This window comes from Miniopterus natalensis, chromosome 12 (genome assembly GCF_054644295.1).
Source record: "Miniopterus natalensis isolate mMinNat1 chromosome 12, mMinNat1.hap1, whole genome shotgun sequence".
Classification (NCBI taxonomy): domain Eukaryota; kingdom Metazoa; phylum Chordata; class Mammalia; order Chiroptera; family Miniopteridae; genus Miniopterus; species Miniopterus natalensis.
Window position 1 is genome coordinate 20,201,331 of NC_142092.1, and position 22,488 is coordinate 20,223,818.

Below are 22,488 nucleotides of genomic sequence, written 5' to 3' on the forward strand. Positions count from 1 at the left end.
ATGTTTTTCTTAACTCTCTCATATCAAATTGAGGTTCTCAAACTTCTTTTGTAGCTCTCACTGGTTCTAGGAACCACCCTAGGTCTGAGAAAAGAGATTGAGGTGGGGTGGGGTCAGAAACCAAGTAATGTTCCTGGAATTATGAGCTCCCCCCCCAACCTTTACTGTTTATCTGTTCTGTACCACTCAGCTGTTCTCTGTTGCAGAAAAATAAAAGTTTAGTTTAAAAAGTATGTTAGAACAAAGCTGCAGAAATTGCCTGGAATTTCCTTCATTTTCAGCCATCTGGCTTTCATTGCTTACTTCTTTCCCCTCCTCCAGGTACGTTTACCAAATCTTTTCAACACACACTGGCCAAGCTATCAAATGCTTATAATTAATAACAGTCGTACTCTTTTTCCCCCCTTTCTTAAGGTAGTGGTTTCTGGCTTTCCTTGGGCTGCTCATGTCATTGCTAGTATAAACCAGGGAGATGGTCAGTAAAGCCTTCGTTGAATAAGAGAACAAACTAATCAAATTTGAGTTAAGTTCTGAACACAAAACATGGTTTGATTTAAAAATAAAGTATTTCTCACCATGAAATGAAGGGGAAGGAGAAGAATATTAATTGTTCTGAGTGCCTACAATGATCCTTTTTTAGAGATGAAGAATCTGAGGATCCAAAAAGGTATATGACCTCTTGAAGGTCACACAGCTAAACATGACATGGCAGAACTGGAACACAGGTGTCAACCTGCCCGCAGGTTTTTATTTTGGTCTCAGGGATGGAAAGGTCCTTAGTGCACATTAACTGAGTGAAAAAATCAAGTTGCTGAACAAGATATAAACATGACCCCATTTACAAAGGGAAGAAAACCTTGTATGTTTGTATGTGTTAATATATGGATATAAATTCATAGAAAACGGTACCAAACCAATAAGAGTGGTTATCTTTGCCGATAAGAAGGGAGAACTATAGAGCGTGGTGGAGAAAGGGGAGCATACGCTTTTCTTTCTTGATCACTTCTGCTATGCTTGACTTTTAAAGAACGAAAATATTCATGTATTACTTGTACAGTTGCTCTAACACTCAGAAAGCTTTCTCACTGGGAACAGGAGGCTGACCTCTTTCCTAATGACTGATCTTAGCTCCCTTTTGGATATTCCTCCCATAAGCTGGTCTAACCCACTAGTGAAGGCTGGCAAGTTGGTGGGGCTTCCGGACACAAATTACTCAGATGGTGGTGAAGGTGCCTGCAATGCTTTTTCTTCCTTGTAAGGATAACGTCTATGCTATCAACTTCGATGTAAAATTCTCACTTTCAGCTCACAAGCAAAATTAATCCTAATTTCTTCTGGCCAATTTTAGGCAAGGTTGTTAAGAGATTAACACCTGCCCTCATGACACACACTACCTTCCATCTCTCCCAGTGAGCGAACTCCTTTCTGGGCAAAGCTAACAATTCATTCAATAATTGTGTCCAAATTCCTTGTATTAAAGCTTGCCTTCCTAGTCTTATTTTGAGGATACTTTGCCATATGTGATTGCTAACATAAAGGGTTACTTACCCTAAGGCTATTTATATTTTAAATTGGTATTTAAAGCATTCAACTGAAGGAAGGGACTCTAATAATGGCATTTCAGTACCATCTGGTAGGTGGAGAAAGGGGGTAAGGGGGATTGAGAGCAGACAGCACTGGGTCTTCCCAGCTAGCATTAATAATAGAGTCTAAACACTACTACTTATAAATTTAGCCCAGTCCTTTATACTCATTTATTCAGTAAACACTTAATAAGCCCCTGCTGTGTGTCAGACATTTTACTAGGCATTCGTTTAGAGAGAGGAGTTGGACATAAAGCTGATAGCAAGGACTTTAAAATACAGTTCTCTTCAACAGATAACTGCTATTTTTAAAGTGCGCTAAAAAAAAATGCAGGCAGTTAGTGCGTATGCTCATATACACACACAAAGGCAATAGCAGGAGAGTATCTCTAGCTTGAGAATACACCCTTCCTGCTGTGAACAGCTAGGTGTGAGAACACAACTGACTGGACCTGGTGAAAGTTGGACATGTGCTTCTGATACCAGCTCTGCCATTCACACAGAGTAAGTCGGGAGAAGGGATGGGTAATCCTGGAGAGACTGTGCAGACAGGACATGCTGTGGGGCCTTGGTATTTACTTGGTGATCTGACAACTCTGACGACACACAAGAGCAAAAGCGACTTCCCAACTGGTGTTCAGTAGAACTGACAACTGCTAGGGAAAGCTACTTAACCAGAGGCCTCCTCTCAGAGACATGAGCCCAGTCACCAAGACTTGAAACAGCATTTCTGTATGTCCTACGGGAAATGTTATGCTTTTTTGAGCACATGGACATCAGCACAGACGAAGAGCCCAAAAGACAGTGTATAGAAACTTGGGGTTCAGCAGAGGACACCCTAAATGTGCAGGAAACACTGATCCATGAACAATAAGAATTTCTGTGAATTAAAGATTTAAATTACTCCCAACTGAACATAAGTTGTTTGAGAAAACACCACCACACTATTATGCCCCTACAAAACACACTTTCTCTTTCATATACATTTTACACCAACCTCTAGAGATTTTTCCCCTCTTGATGTCATAGTGAAATACTCCATAGGAGTTCACCTCCACACGTTTTCATTTTTAAGATGAAAATCTGCTTTGATTCTTTGACAGGACAAAGAGAGCAAGTCATACCAGTTCACTGTACATGTGGTGCCCCCACGTTGTTGTTTTAATTACCATCAACTTACAAATGCTCATCTGTGTATGGCTGGCCCAAGAAATCCCTGGCTGTGCCCAATAAGAGAGGCCTTGCCTGTCAGTCTGACAACTGGCCAGTGGAAAATCAAAGCACCGAGCGTCTCTGGAGCAAATGAAATCAAATTAAGCGTAACAAGAGTTCTTGTCCGGGAGTCAATATAAATTAAGCTCATCTAATTTGACCATCGCCAATACTTGGAAGGCGAAAAGTAACATCTTGTGTCTTATTGCTTCTGCTGCCCCAGGAAGGACGGGTTTAGTGGCTCCAAATCCCAGATTTCCAGTTAGCCCCAGGTACTGACTCCTCCACATTGCTTCAGCTCATCCCAGCATTTGGATGTCATTACAACCCTGGAATGTGGTTAGAAAGAAACTGATGCTTGTTTTTAAAGTGATAGTAAATAAGCAGACAGAAATGACATCAATGATCAGCACAATAAAGCAGCAGCAGTAGCCTTCATTCTTCTGTCTACAAAATAATCAGAAGAATGAAGACTCAGAGGATATTTGAGCAGGATGTGGTGACCTCAGACCATTTTGCAGATGTGGAAACAGAAAGGGCAGGCACCTTGCCTAATGCCACACAGCTAGTGGTAACAGAGCTAGGATGGGAAACCAGGGCTCTGTGTTAGCCCAGGCCCTAGCCGGCTGTCCACGCCGAAACCACTCAGCTTCTTCCTAGGTGGGTACAACACTGTCAAGTAGAAGGGATTTATACCCCTTGCCCATGTAATTAGGTCTTAGGTTCACCCAACTAGAGAACAGTGAGGTTAGGACCGAGATGTAAATTTAGGTCAGGTAGAAACAGAAAAGAGGTTTCTCAGTATTCCACGTACTGGATCTAGCTTTTCTGGGTCGAGCCCTTGACTCTGTTTTACTGGCTGCCGTTCTCATGAGTGGAGTGCTGCTCCAAGCAGTGGCTGACTGATTTCCTGGTTCCTTTGGAGAATATGGCACTAGTAGCCCTCCTCACTTCTGCCTTTGGAAGGGGAATCCAGGCCCACCATTCAGATCAATATGTAGACCAACTCTGGTGACCAGCAGGAGTGTCACTGTGAGGCTGTGCCCTGATCTTATCTGAGGAGGCCTGTAAGCAATACCCTTTAAGTCCCAAAGAAAGGAAGGCACCAAGTTTGCTGAGAAATGAGACAAACAGCATCAAGTTGATCAGCAAATTACTGCTAATTCCTGAAGACAACATCTGGCTTCTTACAGGATACTTTGCAGAAAGAGAAGAGATCCCATTCAGAAACAGCATTCCCCTTCATGTCTAGGACATTTCCTTATCTAGTACCATTCTTCATCCCATCAGCCAACTTGAAAGTCTGGCTTTGGTTCCTTAAACATCTCCCTTTAGAACCAGAATCATAGATGAGATGGTTTAGCTTCTACAGAGATTTGCTCCAAAGAAGTGTCAGAAGGCAAGTCTCTCAAGACACCATAAAATTGTGTGGACTGAGGCAGTGATTGGATTGACTGACTTAGACCCAAGGTTGGGTAATAATGAGACCCAGGCAGGGCTGAACAATAAAATGCTCTAATTGATTTTATGCATGTGAAATGACACACATACACCCCAGAGCATGCTATAATGAATCTGCCTGCTGTGTGCATAAGATTTACAGTGGATCAATTATACCACCCAGATGCTCTGTGAGCCAATCCACCACTGTGGTGTGAGGGCTCGGGACACAGGCTAAAAGGTGGCAGAGACCGTGAAGTCTGTGGTCAGTTCATATGCCCCCCAGGAGAAAGCTGCCACGCGGCACGTGCACATCCCAGCCATGCCACGGGACTTGCTTCAGTGCACGGAGCCTCCTGGACCCTGAGCATGACCATTGGGCTGGAATTCCAAAGCCCTGGTTTCAATTAAATTTAAGTGGATTTGACTCACAGTTTGAACTGATGCTAATTGGTTTTCAAAACACTGGGTAACAATAAGCGTTCTGGTCTTGCCCACGGACAGACACGCCCAGCTCCGAACACGCTCCTGGGCAGCAAGGCCGGCAGGCAACATGCCTGTTACCTTGATGGGCAGGGGTCCAGGCTGCAGGCTTTCAGGAGCTTCGGGGGCCGGCGGCTGGTCACGCACAGGTTCTCATCAGCAGGCTCCCGCGTCTGTTTGTTCAGGCAGCTCACCACGGCCTCCTGGACACCTGCGTACAAATCACACCGTCAGGCCAGAGTGGGTGTCGTGTGCCTGATGAAGTATCGACAGGGCAGCTGGTGGAGGTCGCCGGGATAGGTAGGACTCTTGCCACATGTCAGAGAGAGCAGCGTAAAGCCCAGGACTGCCCATCTTGTCAAACATCGCTCGGTCTGGGAGAAGTACACATAAGCTAGCGCCTCTGGACGTGTGCCCCTTGAAGAGTGTGACTCCCCTGAGAGCACAGGCTGCTAGCAGTACTGCTGAAGTGCTTTAAAAAACGCCACCGGGCTCTAGAGCTGCCAATGCCGAACCATGATAATATAATGCAGAAGGAGAGCATGATGACAAAAAATGGCCCCAGGACCTTTGCACGTTACATTTTAATCATCAGGAGACTGTTGTATTTGGAAGGGAGGCCAAGAGCCATGTTTTAATATCCAGCGATCTATAAACTGCTGTCCTCTGTGGCCTCACATCCAGCACTCCAGTTTTTGCTGGTTCCCTTTTGATTCTGGTTCATTTTTTTCAGTGATCTAGGGCAGTTCTTTTAGAACAAAAAAAAAGAGAGTAAGATGCTTAATGACTGCACCCATGGAAGACAATCTTCTATACACCCACAGAAGCAGTGTTGCCACTGACACCTGCATGGCCCTGACTCGGAGCTAGTAAAACAGGAGTTTGAGCAGTGACGGGCACAAGGTTGCTTGGCAGGTCCTCTAAGGTGCTGGGGAGGATCTGTCACGGAGACTTTCATGGAGCAAAGCAGCATTGAACCGGGTAAGGTTGTTACCTCACCCGACCAGACTTTTCATTCCGGTGCCCACAGTCATAATAATAGTCCAGCCCCACAGGTTGCACATTAACAGCCAGGTGTAAGGCTAAGAGCTTGACATACATCATCCAATCTTCTCAACAACTCCACGAGGAAAGCGTGACTTTTATCCCCCATTTGCAGCTCAGAAAACAGAAGCTTGGATGGGTGGAAAGACTTGCTAAGTTCACACAGTTGACATACCTGAAGCTGTGCCTCAGCACTGGAGCCTTAGTGGCCAGCAGCATTAACATTTAAAGGCACGCAGAGGCTGTTATATCTGCTGGAGATCTTTGGGAATAGCCTACACATTTGTCTGGAATCATTTCAGCAGAGTTTAGTTTAAGGAACAGGCCAGATGGAACATTCTTGATACTATGCTTTTAGTCATACATAGCTATGTGTATAAGATCTGTATATCTAAAGATAACTATCTGTAGTTAAACATATGTATATAGCTACAGCAGAGTATGTGACAGTCCATAGAATTAGTTTTATATTTAAATACACATATACAGGGGTGGGCAAAAGTAGGTTTACAGTTGTAATACAAATAAATAATACTATAATAAATAATACAAGAACAGTGTTTCGTGTACTCATAACTATAAACCTACTTTTGCCCACCTGTGTATTTTCTTATTTTTATTTTCTGCATTGCTTTGCAATTAGTACCCAATACAGTACAACTGACCAATCACTATTTAGCTCTGTTGCTTCCCTCCTTCTATCTACCCTGTTTCTCCAAGAAGTTATCACCCAAATCATTAGGGTAATGCTTCCTAAGATGATTTTACATTGGCTTAGGTCACTCAATGAGACCATCAGTCAAAAAGTGACATTTTAAAGCCAGAATCCATATCACCTTTCTTTCTTCCTATTAAGTATCATAAATCAAATATTTAAAAAAAATCAGTCACAGTATCTACCCTGTAGCCATGAATGTAAATTTTCTTTTTTCTAAGTTTTGTATAAACTTCAAAATTTAATTCAAATATATCACAACCAATTCAGAATGGAGAATTTGGGTTTTATACGAGACATTCAAGATATTCTATCATATTCTGTAATGCTGACCATAGGGTGTTTCTCTTGGTTCCAGCTGGGATGAGCCATTTGAAATTCATGCTATGATGATACAGCAAAACATTTCATAAGAAATGGTTGATATCATCCCTGATCCTTCCCATTGGAATGGTCTGGCACAAGGCACTGGATGAGGCTAACAATTCCATACAGAATGTAGAGCTGTGGTTATATTAAGAAGTACATTATGAGCCATGGACAGCGTGGCTCAGTGTGGACAGTGTGGCTATGTGGTTAGAGTGTCTGTCTGTGAACTGAAGTGTTGTGGGTTCGATTCCTGATCAGGGGCATGTACCTGGGTTGCAGGTTCATTCCCTGGCCTTGGTGGGGCGCTTGTGGGAGGCAACCAATAGATTTGTCTCTCTCACATCAATGTTTCTCTCTCTCTCTCTGCCCCACTTCTTCCCCCTTCCACTCTATCTAAAAGCAATGGAAAAATAGCCTCAGGATACACACACACACACACACACACACACACACACACACACACACACACACACACACACAAATCACCTTCAGGGTGAATAAATGCAAAATTAAGCAGCATTTTAGTTACTCAATTCTAATCTAGCATATTATAAAACAATGTACTGGGCCTCTGCAACACTATGAGCTAAATGTCTATTGCCATAGGGGCCAGTTGCCTTAGCATTTTTAGGTGGGGCTCGGGATGGAGGGGGAAAGGAAGGACAGAGCTCTGTCATAATAAAGGAGTATTTGGGACCAGCCCTGTAGTCAACACAATAAATTTTTGTGGCCTGATGAACGAAATGCCCAAAAGGCCTGACGAATGAAATGCCTAAAGGGCAGGGCATTCTAAGCATAGTGTGCAATTTAGGCTAAGGGGAGGTGGGAATGGGATGCCTGCAGGAAGGAACATGGAGTGAGGGAGCTGCCTGGGAATGGGGAGTGTGGGAAGCTGGAGGAGGGAGGAAATGCGAGGACTTCACCTGCAAGTTCATAGTATACTTGGCCCAGGGGAGTCAGGCCAGGAAGTGAGAAGTTAGCTCATCCAGTTTGTGCTCTTTCCAAAAAGACTAATATATGCACTAGGAAGGGCCTTCTAAACCAACACAGAACATATGTTCAAGTACAGTACTTTACGATTTTGAGCTTTCTTTTCTTGACAGAAGCAAAAGGAGAGAGGACTCATAAGGAAAAGGGAACAACAGGTAGAAGACTTCTTCATTTTTGCCGAAGTAAATTTCCAGTTTTCCCTCAACTAGAGTTTACTGTTGATTTTACCATCTAGGAGTTCAATGTCATAAAGCTGTTCAGGTTCAAATCCGCTCTCCTTGACCACAGCTATTAGTGCACATAGGGAAATTAAAATGTAACAAGGAGATGATAGCGGGACACAGGGCACAGATACGAACAGGTTAGGCTCACTTTTAACCTTCCAGAAAATGGGATTTTCATTGTTTACATCTCTCAGAATAGCATAATTGTTATATGATATTTGATGACAGTTTGGGGAAACGTAGTCACCAACTACAGCCTAAATTACTAACTAGTTCCTTCTGGTTGCTACCTCTGTGAGGTGAAAGGTTACTTTTGTGTCTATCCAATTACATCTCTTGAGATTACAAAAACAATAAAATTAGCCTGACCGGCCTTACAGCTCAAAATTGATTTAAAATCTAACTGTTAATCTTGTTTGTTTTTGGTTGCCTTCAGCAAGAATGATTAAAAATATATGTAACCTCATGGGTTACATTTTGGTGAAAGATCAAAGTTGATAATACAATAAAATGTTACTGCCAAACATTGACTTCAAAATATACGTGTCCCATATAACAAAATATCTTTTTAGTGCATATGGGCATCATATGGACCCATATATCCCAAGCATATTTTCACCACTTTGGAATTTTCAATTCTATCATTTTAGGTGTAAATATATGACCTTGGCACAGGGACGTAACTGTAGGTAAGTATGCACAGTTGTTGACAGTTAAGACCCAAGACATTTCAGTAACTTGACTCTGCCTTGGATATAGAGGATGTACAATTTATGTTATACAAAGAAGCTCAATTCCTACAGGCAGAGATCAGCTGTATATCAAACATCCAAATCTTATTTCTAAATCAATGTCTCCTGAAAACATTTTAAATGAAAAACATTCCATATACTCTCTACACTTTGAATTTTATACCCCTGGTTGAGCCGCAGAATAGTAAGACTCTTAAAGATAAAGTTATCTGCTTATTTATATATTCCATTACCGCATCTATTTTTTCCATCTGTTCATCAAGTTCCAGGCTTGACTTGTAACTGAGAACCATAACTGAGAGACCATAAATAATTTTTTTCAAAGCACATTTGTTTTAGACTAGAGATAATGATCATTCGGTTCAGGTGATCGAGGAAATTGGGGATAAACACACACCATCTGAACTCTTGAGTCATTTGTTGTAATGGAAAGAAACAACTGTAGCCACCGGCTGTGGCCTTTCCACGTGACCTCCCAGCTCCTGCCTGGGCTCGGAGATCGCCAGCCTATTCAACACGTCTCCCTCATTAAGCCCGGACGAGAAGATGTCCTCAGTGTGAGTGTAGAACACCGTAAGAACACAGATTAGCTGAGTGCCAGGAAACTCTTCCAGAATCAGATGGAAAAATTTAGGTTTTAAAAGAACAGGGCTCTCCATTAAATCACTTAAGAATTTCACGGTTTGAAACTGGAAGACTTAGAAACAAACAAGAACCTCAAGGTCAAAACTATTAAATGCTTATTAAAAGACCTGATGGAGAAAATTGATTCTTTGCTGGTACTTGTTCCACTGTTCATTCCTTTTAAATCCATGGGAATGATTTGGGCACATTTATCTTTACATTCTCAATAATGACAAGAGATGCTTTAAAAAAAAAAAAAGTTTTTTATTGATTCAGAGAGAGGAAGGGAGAGGGAGAGTGACAGAAACATCAGTGATGTGAGATAGTCAATGATAGCCTGCCTCCTGCATGCCCCCTACTGGGGATCGAGCCCGCAACCTGGGCATGTGCCCTGACCGGGAATCGAACGGTGACCTCTGGGTTCATGAGTTGATACTCAATCACTGAGCCACACCGGCCAGGCAAAAGGTGCCTTTTAAAAATAGTTTTCAAAATGTCATGGTTTGTAAAACATTTTGGGGAAATAATGTTAATGTATTAATACCACTTAAGCAAGAAACTTTGCTGGGAGTGTGGAACCTTAACGTGCCAAAAGGTGTACTGAGGGGGAGTTGGCAGGAATTCAGCCAGCGTTTCCTCTCCTATCAAAAATCTCACCTGGGAGTAGACATGGGAGGAAGGGGCAATTAGAATCTAGTGTATTTTCTATGACGGTAAAAAAAAATGTAATCTTGAAGAATTAATTGTTGATTTAAATGCCTTCCTATCCCACTACAATCCCATTCAGATTTCACTGGAAATTAAGAATCACTGAGCCCGGCCGGGCGTGGCTCAGCGGTTGAGCGTCGACCTAGAATCCAGGCGATCAGGGTTTGATTCCTGGTCAGGGCACATGCCCGGGTTGCCGGCTCGATCAATGACTCTCATCATTGATGTTTCTATCTCTCTCTCTCCCTCTCCTTTCCTCTCTCTGAAATCAATAAAGATATATTTAAAAAAAAGAAAAGAAAAAAAAAGAATCACTGAGTCTGTTCCATGGAATATACCTAAGAGAACCAGGTAAATATACATGGAACATTTAGCATTAGTTAAGTAATATTTGTAATGTGAAAGCTTCAGAAATTCTCTAGCATGGTACGATGGACTCTCGACACAGAAAGAAATAAATGGCAAGCCTGGACCCAGCTGCCACTCGCTGTGAGCTGCGTGATCTTGAATAAGTCACTCAGCTTCTTTGTATCTTCGTGTTCTCATCTGTAAACTCCTTTCCAGTTCCAGTGTTAACTGCCCTTTATCCACCTTTCCCCTTTGTAAACAGATATGACTTTGGGAAATCAGCTAAGTAAATCAGAGGGACTGGAACTTATTCTTGGGAATAGCAGACTGTTCTGTCATTTTTAGGTTCTGGTTAGTACCATGTGCACTGAGGCAAGGGCCTAGATAAATAAAACTGAAAGTTGGGGGCATTGCCGGGTCCGTGGCAACCGTGTTTCTCAGTCCGATACACCAGGGTATTTTGCAAAACATCAGAATGACAACTGAAAGTAAAAGAATTCTTTGCGTTGGCCACTCACAGCTGACAGTCTGAGAGCGACTGGAGCCCCAGGAGAAATACATCTGGGTTTCATTCAGTGTGCTTTACATGTAGAAAGCTTCCTCCCCTCTGCCCCCGCTTATCAGTCCTGGGCTGCAGGCAGTCACGTGACACAGTGCACACAGGAGAGGGGATACCGAAAGAAGACAAGAGGTGGAGGGGATCTGAGCCAAGTCCCCGTCTTACCTCCTCCACATGACTCGGAGCACCTGGTGAAGCCCTCATACTCCCAGTCATACAGCTCGTCGAAGTCCTGGAGGCCACCAGGGAGGCCGCGGGTCTCCCCCGGGCTGGACTCAGGAACCTCCCCGCTGCACGGTCCTGCGTAACAGGCTCGCTGGGATGCCGGCTTGGGTCCTTCGCATTCGTCAACAGGCAGGTCAGCCACGGACTGAGAGAAAGACAGGAGCACCTGGCACTTGACTATTCGCACCTGGGTCCCCACACCGCAGGTCACCGTGCAGGCCGACCAGGCCTCCGGGATGAACCTGCAGTCGGCAAGCAAACAAGAGGACAGGATGAGAAGCCCCAGGCAGCAGAGCCCGGGCATCGGGAGGGGCCGCCTCCCGCCCGCACCCATGGCCCAGGACCGTCCCAGGAGGCGCTCAGGGCTCTTCCGCCCTGTCCTGAGATGGGTGCTTCGCTTTAGGTCATCAGCTCACTTGCCACTGTTTCTGGATTGGCTTCTTGCAGTGTCATATGAACTCCCAGCTGCAAGACATTCCAGCCACAGACCACCTGCTTTCTGCCTGCCTTGCACCCACAGCGGTAGTGCTTCCCAGCAGGGAATTGGGGGTTTCTTCTCTCTCGTTCTAAATCCCAGCACTTGTGCCTGCTGCAAGATGCCAGCTATTCTTATAGCAGACTAATTCTGATACTAAAAACTAACAAAATAAGCCCTTGGAGATATTTAAGGAAGTATTTTTCTTAGTCTGGATCTCATATTCTGTAACTTTCTTTGCTTTTCTGCACAATGTGCTTCCCGAGATTTATTTATATGCAGAAAAAGTTTTGTTTTTCGGGTTTTGTGTAAGTTTCCAAGAATGGAGCAGTCTTGCTCCTCACACATTCTTTGAATTAGTCTGGACGACAGTTCTTTTTTTATCATAGAGAAAAATCTGTGCTACAAATTTAAGTCCACAGGCATGTGACAGTAAGGAGAGGCTGTGCTTTCATACAAGTGTGTTTAACAGTCCCCCCCCCAACCCCCCCGAGAGAAGCCACAATAGTAAGAACTTGGTTTATTTCCGAGTTTCTCTAGAATGTACAACAATATCCAAATTCCAAAAAATAAGGCTTTTTCCTCCCTCCCACTAATCAACAATGGCTATAACTGCAATGACCTTGAGAGGGGCCTAGGGAAAAAAGCCCAGAGGGAACTGCTAACAATTTCAAAATGTTAGTAAAATAATCTGGAGAAAGAACTTTGGAATAAAATTTTTTTATTTTTCCATGATCCTTCTGCTTTCTCACAGGGAGTCATGCTGAGGAGGCATGCAAACCTGGCTCCTTAACCTTGACTTTGGCAGAAAAGGAAAGAACTGATAAGAAGGTTATAGCATTCAATCCTAGCAAGTGCAAATGGCTCATATCTAGTTCAAGGAAATTGAAATTATATCAGAAAACCAATCCAAGTTTTCAAACTGGAAGGAACACACAAAGACATTTCCTGGGCCTGAGCCTGGGCTGTGTATGGAGCAGGGGCTCTGGCATGGTGTCTGAGGCCTGTTAGAAGTCCCTTTAGGAAGGGTCTGATATTTGTTATCTTTGAGGAGCCACCCCCTAGGAGAGACTGAAAGTCACATGCAACCTTGTCAGGAAGGTGGATGACAGAGGGAGGAAGGGCCACCCAGACTTACTCCCAAGGAATTCTCATCACAATGTTATCTCCCTCTCTTGTTTTTGAATTCTTGACTTCATCTCTGGCTCCTAGAGAACCCAGGGGAAAACAGTATCCTAAGAGATTAAAAAGTCTCTTTCTCTTCAAATAATGCTACCTATAGGAACCTTTTAGAAAAATAAAACCCAAATCTGCAATTAAAATAATCTTAACCCTCTTCTTACACATTCCTATATATCTGCCTGGCTCCTGGAACAAGAATCACGACAAATACACAGAAACTGAATTTTATACCCCAGGTGTAGATATAAAGGAAAATGCAAAACTAATGCAAAATACTAATTTTGTATATAAAGAAAACCCAAAAACAAATGATAAGTCTGCCAACTTGACCATAATGTGATGAATGATGCTTCTTTAATAATGTGGTGCTGAATTTTGTTTTCCAATACAAAAAGACTACACATGTTAAAAAAACAAAACCCCTGCACCCTATTAGCTTTTCCTTTGCAGTGAGGATTATGGTTCTGTCATCTAGCAGAGCCCTCTTCAGGGGCCATTGCGAGAAGACAGGGATCAGCTAGCTTCTTCTGTAAAGGGCCAGACAGAAAATATGTTAGATTTTATGGGCCACGTTTATAGGTCTTTGTTGTTGCAACTGCTCAACTCTGCCAACATAGTTTGAAAGCAGCCTTAGACAATATGTAAACAGATCGGTTCAGCTGTGTTCCAATGAAACTTTATTTACAAAAACTGGGGGTGGGGGCGGTAAGGGTGGTAGAAGGGACTGAATTTGGCCTGTGGGCTGTAGTTTACCAATTCCTGCTAAAGAACAATTAGTGGAGAGATGCCAAACATACTGAGATTCCTAAATAATCTCCAAACTTAGTTTAGGTCTTACTTTCTATCTTTCCCCACTTATATAAGCTTATAAAAATGACAAGTAGCTGAACTGATCTGTTTTATCATCCAAAGTGAGTCCCAGGTGAATTCTAGAATATAAATGATGAACAAACTAAACACTTATCTCTCCTTGCCTATAATATGATTAGCTTTGCATTTGGTCTCTTTCCAGGACCAAGAAGATATACCAAAAGCCCACAAAGGAGAAAGGGCATGCTACTGATGCCTCATGAACTCGACGTAATGGTTGAAACATTTATTTTAAAGCAGGATCTAAATGAAAAATGAAAATCAGTATGCATATGTGTGTGTGTATTTTTGACTCTCTGAACATTTAGGGTTAATAGCAAAAACAATAAACATCTATTTTATATCTCCCAAGTGAGAGTCTTATCAAATATCAAATAGCCTTACTGGCTTATCTCCCAGTCCACTATCCTAAGGTCTTCATCAAGTTCACACCAATTAAAAACAATTTGGCTTTTAAGTGGTGCTGTCTTCTGGCAGTCATCTTAATTTCTCTAATGCATACACTGTATGATATGATATATTCTCTCTCATTGAAGGCAGAAGATTATATTTCAAAAGAAAAATACATAATAGTGCAAATGGCCAAATGAATAATAACTTTTTCATATGAAACTTTCCCTCACACCCCTAGATCTCTCAACTTTGCATTTACTATCTTGAGCTTTCTGGCCACAAGTGGGAGGAAGCAAGGTCAGTGAGAGGGCAGGCAAGTGGGCTAGAAGGTTTAAATGTCATGTGTAAATGACTCAATTTGAATTGGACTTGTTGAGTTAGAACCTTTATTGTGGGATCCTTAAAATACGTATTTGAAAAATCATTTTGATGTACAAATGTACAATTAAAAAGTTCTTATTATTGAAGTTTAATTTGGCTAATTTAAAAATTCTTTTTGTTAGCAGCACTATTTTGGGATGAATAAAAAATGGCTGGATAAGTGAGTTCTTTAAAAGATAGGCTTTAACTTCAGAAAGGACTGATTTGATTTCTGCATTTAATCTTTCCATCTCCAGGAAATCAAAAAATAACCTAACAAATTTATGTTCTGTCTAGTCTTTGATTTCCAAGCTTAATTATTCATTTTATTAACAAAAAGCTTATTCTTTAATTACTTATTACCATAGTACTTTTCATGAAATAGAAAACAGTGATAATGAAATTCACTTGTAAAAATCCCATTTATTAGTGGCTACTGTGGGGTCAGAAGCATGGACTAAAATAACAAAAACAATCACTTTATTAATTTAAACAGAACCAATTCACTCTCGGTTAATTAGTCTCATATCATTGCAAATGTTAGCCAGAGTTAGGCTCTGATTTTAATGCACTATTATATGGTCTGTAGCTAAGATATTTAACTTCTCCTTTTCTCCGCTTACTTTCCTCTTTTCTCAGATACATATTTGTTTTAAAAATCATTGTGATTATTTAAAATAAGAGGAGATTTGTAGGTATGTCATTTTGATGCTGTTACCAGCCTCACCTCATGATCTGGTTTCAAAAAGCAAATAGAAACGTGAAGGAAACCACATTAGGAATATTTAATTTTGGTTCAGTTTCAATCTTATTACATTTGAGTTATAAGTTAACAGGGGTTGTGGGTTTTGTCTCCCTCTTTCTTTCGGCGAATGTTTGAGTATTAGAGTGGTGGCATAATATCAGTGTGAGGAGAGAGGAGGGAAGAAACTGAATAGTGTAGTTAAAAATTATAAAAGACTACTATTCAAAACAGTAAACAAATTCATTAAAGTTGCAGGATACAAAATAAATATACAAAAAACTCTTGTGTTCTTATAACTAACAATGAATATAAGAAAGAGAAATGAAGAAGACAATCCCATTTACAATGCAACAAAAAGGAAAAACTGCCTAGGAATAAACTTAAAGGAACTGGAGGACCTGTACACTGACAGCTACGAGACGCTGTTCAAAGAAATTGAAGACGACACCAAGAGATGGAAAGATATTCTGTGTTTATGGACTGGAAGAGTTAACATTGTTAAAATGTTCATATTACAGATTATCTACCTAAAGCAATCTACAGATTCAATGCAATCCCTATCAAAATCCCAATGGCCTTTGTCACAGAAAGTGAAGAAAAGATCCTCAAATTCGTAAGGGGCCACGAAAGATCCTGAATAGCCAAAGCAATCCTGAGAAAAAAGGGCAAAGCCAAAGGCATCCCACTCCCCGATTTCAAACTATACTACAAAGCTACAATAAGCAAAGGAGTATGGTATTGGCAGTAAAGCAGACACTCAGACCAATGGAACAGAACTGAGAGCCCAGAAATAAACTTATACAAATAAAGGCAACTAATTTTTGACAAAGGAGACAAAAACATACATAATGGAAAGGAAAGTCCTTTCAATAAATGCTGCTGGGGACACTGCAAAGCCATATGCAAAAGAATGAAATTAGACTGCTACCTGAACACCATACACGAAAATGACTCAAAATGGATTAAAGACTTGAATATAAGACCTGAAACAATAAAATACATGGAAGAAAAACATCGGCAGTAAACTTTAGGGACCTTGGTCTCAGACAGGTTTTTGTGAACTTGATCCCAAAGGCAAAGGAAGTCAAAGAAAAACTGAATAGGACTTGATCAAATGAAAAGTTTCTGTACAGCAAAAGGAGCCATCAACAAAACCGATGGGAGGAGATACTTGCAAACGATACCTCGGATAAGGGGCTAATATCCAAAATATATCACAAAATCATACAACTCAGCAACAAAAAACAAATAATGCGATTCAGAAATGGGCAGAGGACTTGAATAGATACTTTTCCAAGGAAGACATACAGATGGCCAACAGATATATGAAAAGATGCTTAGAACTACTTGGTATAAGGGAAATGCAAATCAAAACCACAATGAGATAGTACCTAACGCCTGTTAGAATGGGTGTTATCAATAAGACAAGAAATAACAAGAGCTGGAGAGGCTGTGGAGAAAAGCGAACTCTCTTGTACAATGCTGGTGGGAATGTAAACTGGTACAGCCATCACGGAAAAGAGTATGGAGGTTCCTCAAAAAAATTAAGAACAGAGCTACAATATGACCCATCAATCCCTCTACTGGGTGTCTACCCCAAAATTTTGAAAATATTTATACATAAGATATATTTATATATATATATATATATACCACTATGTTCACTATAACATTATTCACGGTAGCCAAAACAGGGAAACAACCTAATTGTCCTTTGATGGATGATTGGATAAAAAAGATGTGGTACATCTATACAATGGAATATTACTCAGCCATAAAAAAGAAAAACTACTGCCATTTGCCACAACATGGATGGGTACTGAGAGTAACAAAAAGCAACAAAAGAACAAACAAAACAAATCATACACACAGACAACAGGATGGTGGTTACCAGAGGGGAAGGGGAGTGGGAGTAAGGGAGTCAAACATATAGTCATCGAAGGAGACGAGATTTTGGGTGGTGAGCACACAATGGAGTATACAGATTATGTTATAAGGTATGATAATGATTCACAACTGAGATTTATTTAATGTGATTAACCAATGTTACCTCAATAAACTTAATAAAAAAATAGAGAAAGAAATCACTTTAAAATGGACCCAAAAGATTACTGGATATCTTTTTAAGTGGATCTTTCTTTCCTAGTTATTTCAATCTTTCAATGACTGTGAGTTATTTTACCACTCTATAAATCGCAGAAAACTGATAATGCAAAGGATTCTTTCCCAAAGAAATGCAGATTAATTCTGTCTAGTGGGATGCAATTGATTGTTGCCCTGTGGATAGACCCATTTTGTATCTATTTGTAAATTTATTTCTGCAGTCTTTTTTGCACACACACACACACACACACACACACACACACACACACACACACACAGTTCTTTTAAATGTCCTTTGAATTGGTTAATTAGATAAATAAAATCTTCAACAGATGTTTATTTTATATTTGCATGAGAATCATGTTGTTTTTCTATTTCTCCTTTATAAAAATTTATCATTTAACTAGTGGCCACTGAGGGATCTGGAAATTAGTATATTGGAAAAATAAAATATTGTGTAAGTAATTGCACCTCAAATCAACCAGAAAGTCTTTTACATAAAATATGTTATTTGGGGGCAAAAAAATCACCATACTTTATTGGTAATGATGTTATTCCATATTGCCTCATCTTATTTTTAACACAACTTTCCTTTATTCTTTTTATTTAGTTTTGAAAAGTTGGCTCTTCCCCTGATCCTGGGAAATCCTTGAAATATTAATGAGTAAAATCTTTAGGAAAAGATGCAGTTACCTAAAACGAAGCTGAACATTTGGCCTCTGGAATGAAGAGGCATTTGGATGTATAAGAAAGAAAATTGCTGCTGTGTGGGAAACTTAGAAAAGGCAAAGGGAAGCACCTTCTTCCATCTGTCTCAATTTCACATGAGATCAAAAGACCTAAATCACTAAAACTTTTTAGTGATTTAGTGTCTCTCAATGAAATTTAAAGGGAAGGTTTTTAAAAACTCTCTAAAATAAGTAAACAAACAAAAACCCTTTGGAATGTTACACAGGGAAGGCAACTCTTTAATGGAATCCCTTTAGGAATTTTAGAATCATAAAACCCATCATACCAAGCCAACCTTAAAATGATTATTTAAAAATATAACTAGAGCATTAAAGTATTCAGAGAACATTTATCCAAAATATGCCTCTACATTCACTTAGAACCACACCTAAATCATTCCAAATGAATGAGAATCTTACTTATTATGAAAGATCTTTAGTCAAGGATACTTGATTTGAATGTGGAATTATGAAAATATTTCTCAACAGCTGTTGTTAGCTTACAACTCTCTGGATCTGCAAACAATTCATGCCAGTTAGGCAACTCACATTGAAGTCTCCAAGCAAAAACCTTCCAAGGTGTCCAGGACACCATTGCACCAAACATCTGATAATACCAATTTCTTTCATAGGTTCCTCAAATCCTTAAGTATCATGCCAGGTTTGTGAGGGTCTTTAGCACTGTCAGGTGCCCTAGTAATATAACCAAGAATAGAATGATCCTAGGAATTAGAACAACAAAACAAAAGACAATTTTGATGCAGCCACCAATATAACTATTTGGTAAAAAGAAATTTAGTGGCTGCCCTGTATAATGCCACTAAACAGTAATGAATGAATGAATGAATAAGGAATGACCCAATTCCAAAACACACTAGGGTAGCATTGGAAGAGCTATATTTAAGCGGCATTTTCAAGTAGGGGACTTCATTTTCTCACCACAATGCTGCCCTTTTGTGTTCTTTGAGGGGAAGCTCATCTCTGCAAGAATGTCTCAGTGGCTTTCTTGCAGAAATGCTCAGTGCTGGACATAAGGGAAGAAAGGCGGACTGCATTCAAGGCCACATTTTCCTTTCAAAGAGACTTTATACCAGCAGGAAGTGCTGGGGGGGGGGGGGCAGGGTCTCCCAAAGTCCCAGTGGGTCAGGCTACTGGCTCTTTTCAGGGCTAGGACCTCAAATTTGAGTCCTAGCATCTTGCAGTTCTGACCTAGCTTTCTCGGATATGGCTCCAGGTAAGACAGTAGAAAGAGTCTTACTACAGGAGGGACCGTGTTGACCATCAGAAGGCTGTTATTCTTTAACAGCAAGAGAAAAGGAAATAGAACAAAGCTCCTAATCAGTTTCTAAGAACAGTGGCCACACATCTGCTATTCCCAACAAATCCAGACCTCACCTACCGGATTCCCAGCGGTGCCCACCACCTTTCTTCCTCAATTACTTTTCCCTCTTGATTTACATGACACCAAGCTCTCCTTGTTTTCTTTTCTGGTTACTTCCTTTTTAGTCTTCCTTTCTAGATCTTTCTCGGGTCTTCAAACTCTCAATATTGCAGCACCCAAGGCTCAGTTTAGTGCTGTCTTTTGATGTATTTATCAATGATTCCTGGGTTCCAATACCACCGATGTGAGGTTAACTTTTTAAAAAAAATTCTCACCCAAAGATATGTTTATTGATTTTAGAGAGAGAGAGAGAGAGAAACATCGATGTAAGAGAGAAACATTGATCAGTTGCCTCTTGTACGGGCCCCAACTGGGGTTTGAAACCTCAACCTAGGTATGTGTCCGACCAGGAATCAAACCCGCCACCTTTTGGTGCATGGGATGACACTCCAACCAACTGAGGCACCTGGGCAGGGGAGGGTAACTTCTAAGTATAGTTAGCTCTCGGTATCCACAAGTTCTGTACCCACAGAGTCAACCATTTGTAGATAGAAAATATTTGAAAAAAATGTTGTCTTGTTGATATGTACTATGCAGTTAGGCCTATGATGATCTGTACTAAGCACGTGCAGACCTTTTTCTTGTCATTAGTCCCAAAATAATACAGTATAACAATTATTTACATAGCATTTACATTGTATTAGGTATTATAAGTAATCTAGACATTATTTACGGGATACAGGAGGATGTGTGTAGCTTATATGCCAATACTATTCCATTTTATGTAAGGAACCTGAGCACCCACAGATTTTGGTATGTGTGTGGATGTGTGTGGGGGTGTCCTAGAACCAATCCCCCATGGATACTGAGGGATAAATGTAGTTAAACTCTAGTTTAGACCTTTTATCTGAGCTTTATACCAAAACATTTTTCTTGTTGTTGTTAAAGATTGGGCTAGGGAGCTATTTTACTCTTTGAAAAGAGTAAACACTAATTTAATAAAATTAATCTATTTATCAAAAAATTATATAGTGCTTATGTGCCAGGAGATATTTTAAGTGTTGTTAAATCTTAACAACAACCTGAGGTATTTTGATCTCCGTTTCATGTATAGATGAGAAATCTGAAGCAAGTCAGTCACACAGCTAGCAAGGTTCACGTTCTTAACCACTGCACATTGCTCTCTCTCCTGCTTGGCATTTTTACTTGGAAATTTCAAAGTATCTTCAACTGAAAATGTCCAAAATTGAGCTCTCAATGTCCCTCCTAAGTTTTATATTCCATCATAGCATGATTCTACTGGCCATCCAATTGCTCAAGTAAAAATTAGGAGCTAATCTTGACCCCTCATTTTCCCTGACCGCTCACTTCTAAATGATTCCCAAATTCTATCAATTCTCCCTCAAAAATGTATCATAAATTCACTTAATTTTCTCCATCTCCACCACCACCACATCAATTAAAAACAACAATAACAGTTAATGTCTACTGATGTGTATTAAGCACTTTCTATATATTAAGTCATTATACCAATTGTTAGGGGTGGGTACTGTCAGAAACACTGGGAAATGGGCAAAACAGATCACTGATTGTCCTTTACAGTGGAAGGTGGGCACTGCCTAGCACTTTCATGCCTTGTCTAATTTTATGGAAATGTGAGCATTAGTCTGTTTTGCAGCCCCATAGAGAAAGCAGTTTCCTTGTAGAGGACTGGTGATGATACAAGTGTTTCTTGTCAATACCGATGGAATTTTTTTTCCATTCATGTCAATGGAAATTATTTTGTTTGGTAGAAAATATAAACTTTTCTAAATACAATTCCCCTTTGAACTAGTTTTAACATCTTCCTGGTTCCCTCAATAATTCATGAGTTAAATAAAAATTTTGATGTGTGCTTATTTTATATGTCTATGAGTCATGATTTTACCTTTTTGAAAATTATATTTTAGCAGTACTATTTTCCTCCCAATTTCTAGATGATAAAATTGAGACCCAGAGAATTCCAGGTCATACTGGCTGAGTCCAGATGCAAACTGTGGCGACTCCAGAAGCCTTGCTCTTCACCATCCCGGCTCTCAGGCTGCCGTGTGAGCCACGCTCCTGGAAGCTCATCTCTCTCCCCTAGACTCCCACAGCTGCTACTGGGTTGCTTCCTTTCTCTCTTAGCCTTTGCCAACCCATTCTCCACATGGAGCCAGGGGGATCTTAAAATGTAAAGCTTTTAATTGTTTCCCACTATAGCCAGAAAAAAAAGCCAAGCTCCTTCCCGAGGTTACATTGTGCCATCTCCATCCCCACTCACTCTAGTCACTAACCTCCAGCCACTCTAGTCTTCCTTCACTTCCTTAAATCTGTGCCATTCTTTCCTGACTCAAGATTTTATTATGTGTAGGTCCCTTTCCTCCCTTCTCTCAGCTTGGAATAATTCTCACCTGTCCTTCAGGTCTTTGCTGATATGTCCCTTCTCAAAAAGGACTTCCCCGACTGGGAAGCCTATTGGGGCCCCTGCTAAACTCTCTTAAAGTACCTCTTAGCTGTAATAAGTCTTTGAGAATCAAGTGGGAATCTTTATGTAATAACTGTCTCCCTCATTAGATCAAACCTCTATGAAGGCAGAACTTCACATAATATTCAATAAATAATTTTTTAATCCTCACCTGAGTATATGTTTATTGGTTTTATTTTTAGAGAGAAGAAGGGAGGAAAAGAGGGATAGAAGGAGGAAGAGAGATAGAGATAGAGAGAGCGAAACATTGATGTGAGAGAGAAACATCGATCAGTCACTGACCGGGGATTGAACCCACAACATCACAACCTAGGTATGTGCCCTGAGCAGGAACTGAATCCGCAACCTTTTGGTGTATGGGATGATGTTCTCACCAACTGAGCCCCCGGCCAGGGCAATAAATACTTTTTTTCAAATGGATAAATAGGAGTGGAAGAGTTGATGTTATGAGTGACTGGTATTGGCTTCT

The 22,488-nt window shown here is 40.7% G+C and overlaps 1 protein-coding gene across 2 annotated transcripts in view; it reads right to left on the minus strand.

The window, feature by feature from the left end:
* Window positions 1-22,488, minus strand: part of ADAMTSL1 (ADAMTS like 1) — an 821,320-nt gene that overhangs the window by 153,602 nt on the left and 645,230 nt on the right. For both annotated transcript variants that reach the window (XM_087822640.1, XM_087822641.1), the window contains 2 exons: window positions 11,217-11,518; window positions 4,800-4,929 (listed from right to left, as the gene is read on the minus strand). In XM_087822640.1, the coding sequence (XP_087678766.1) occupies window positions 4,800-4,929; window positions 11,217-11,518 (432 nt within the window). The remainder of the gene's footprint in view (window positions 1-4,799; window positions 4,930-11,216; window positions 11,519-22,488) is intronic.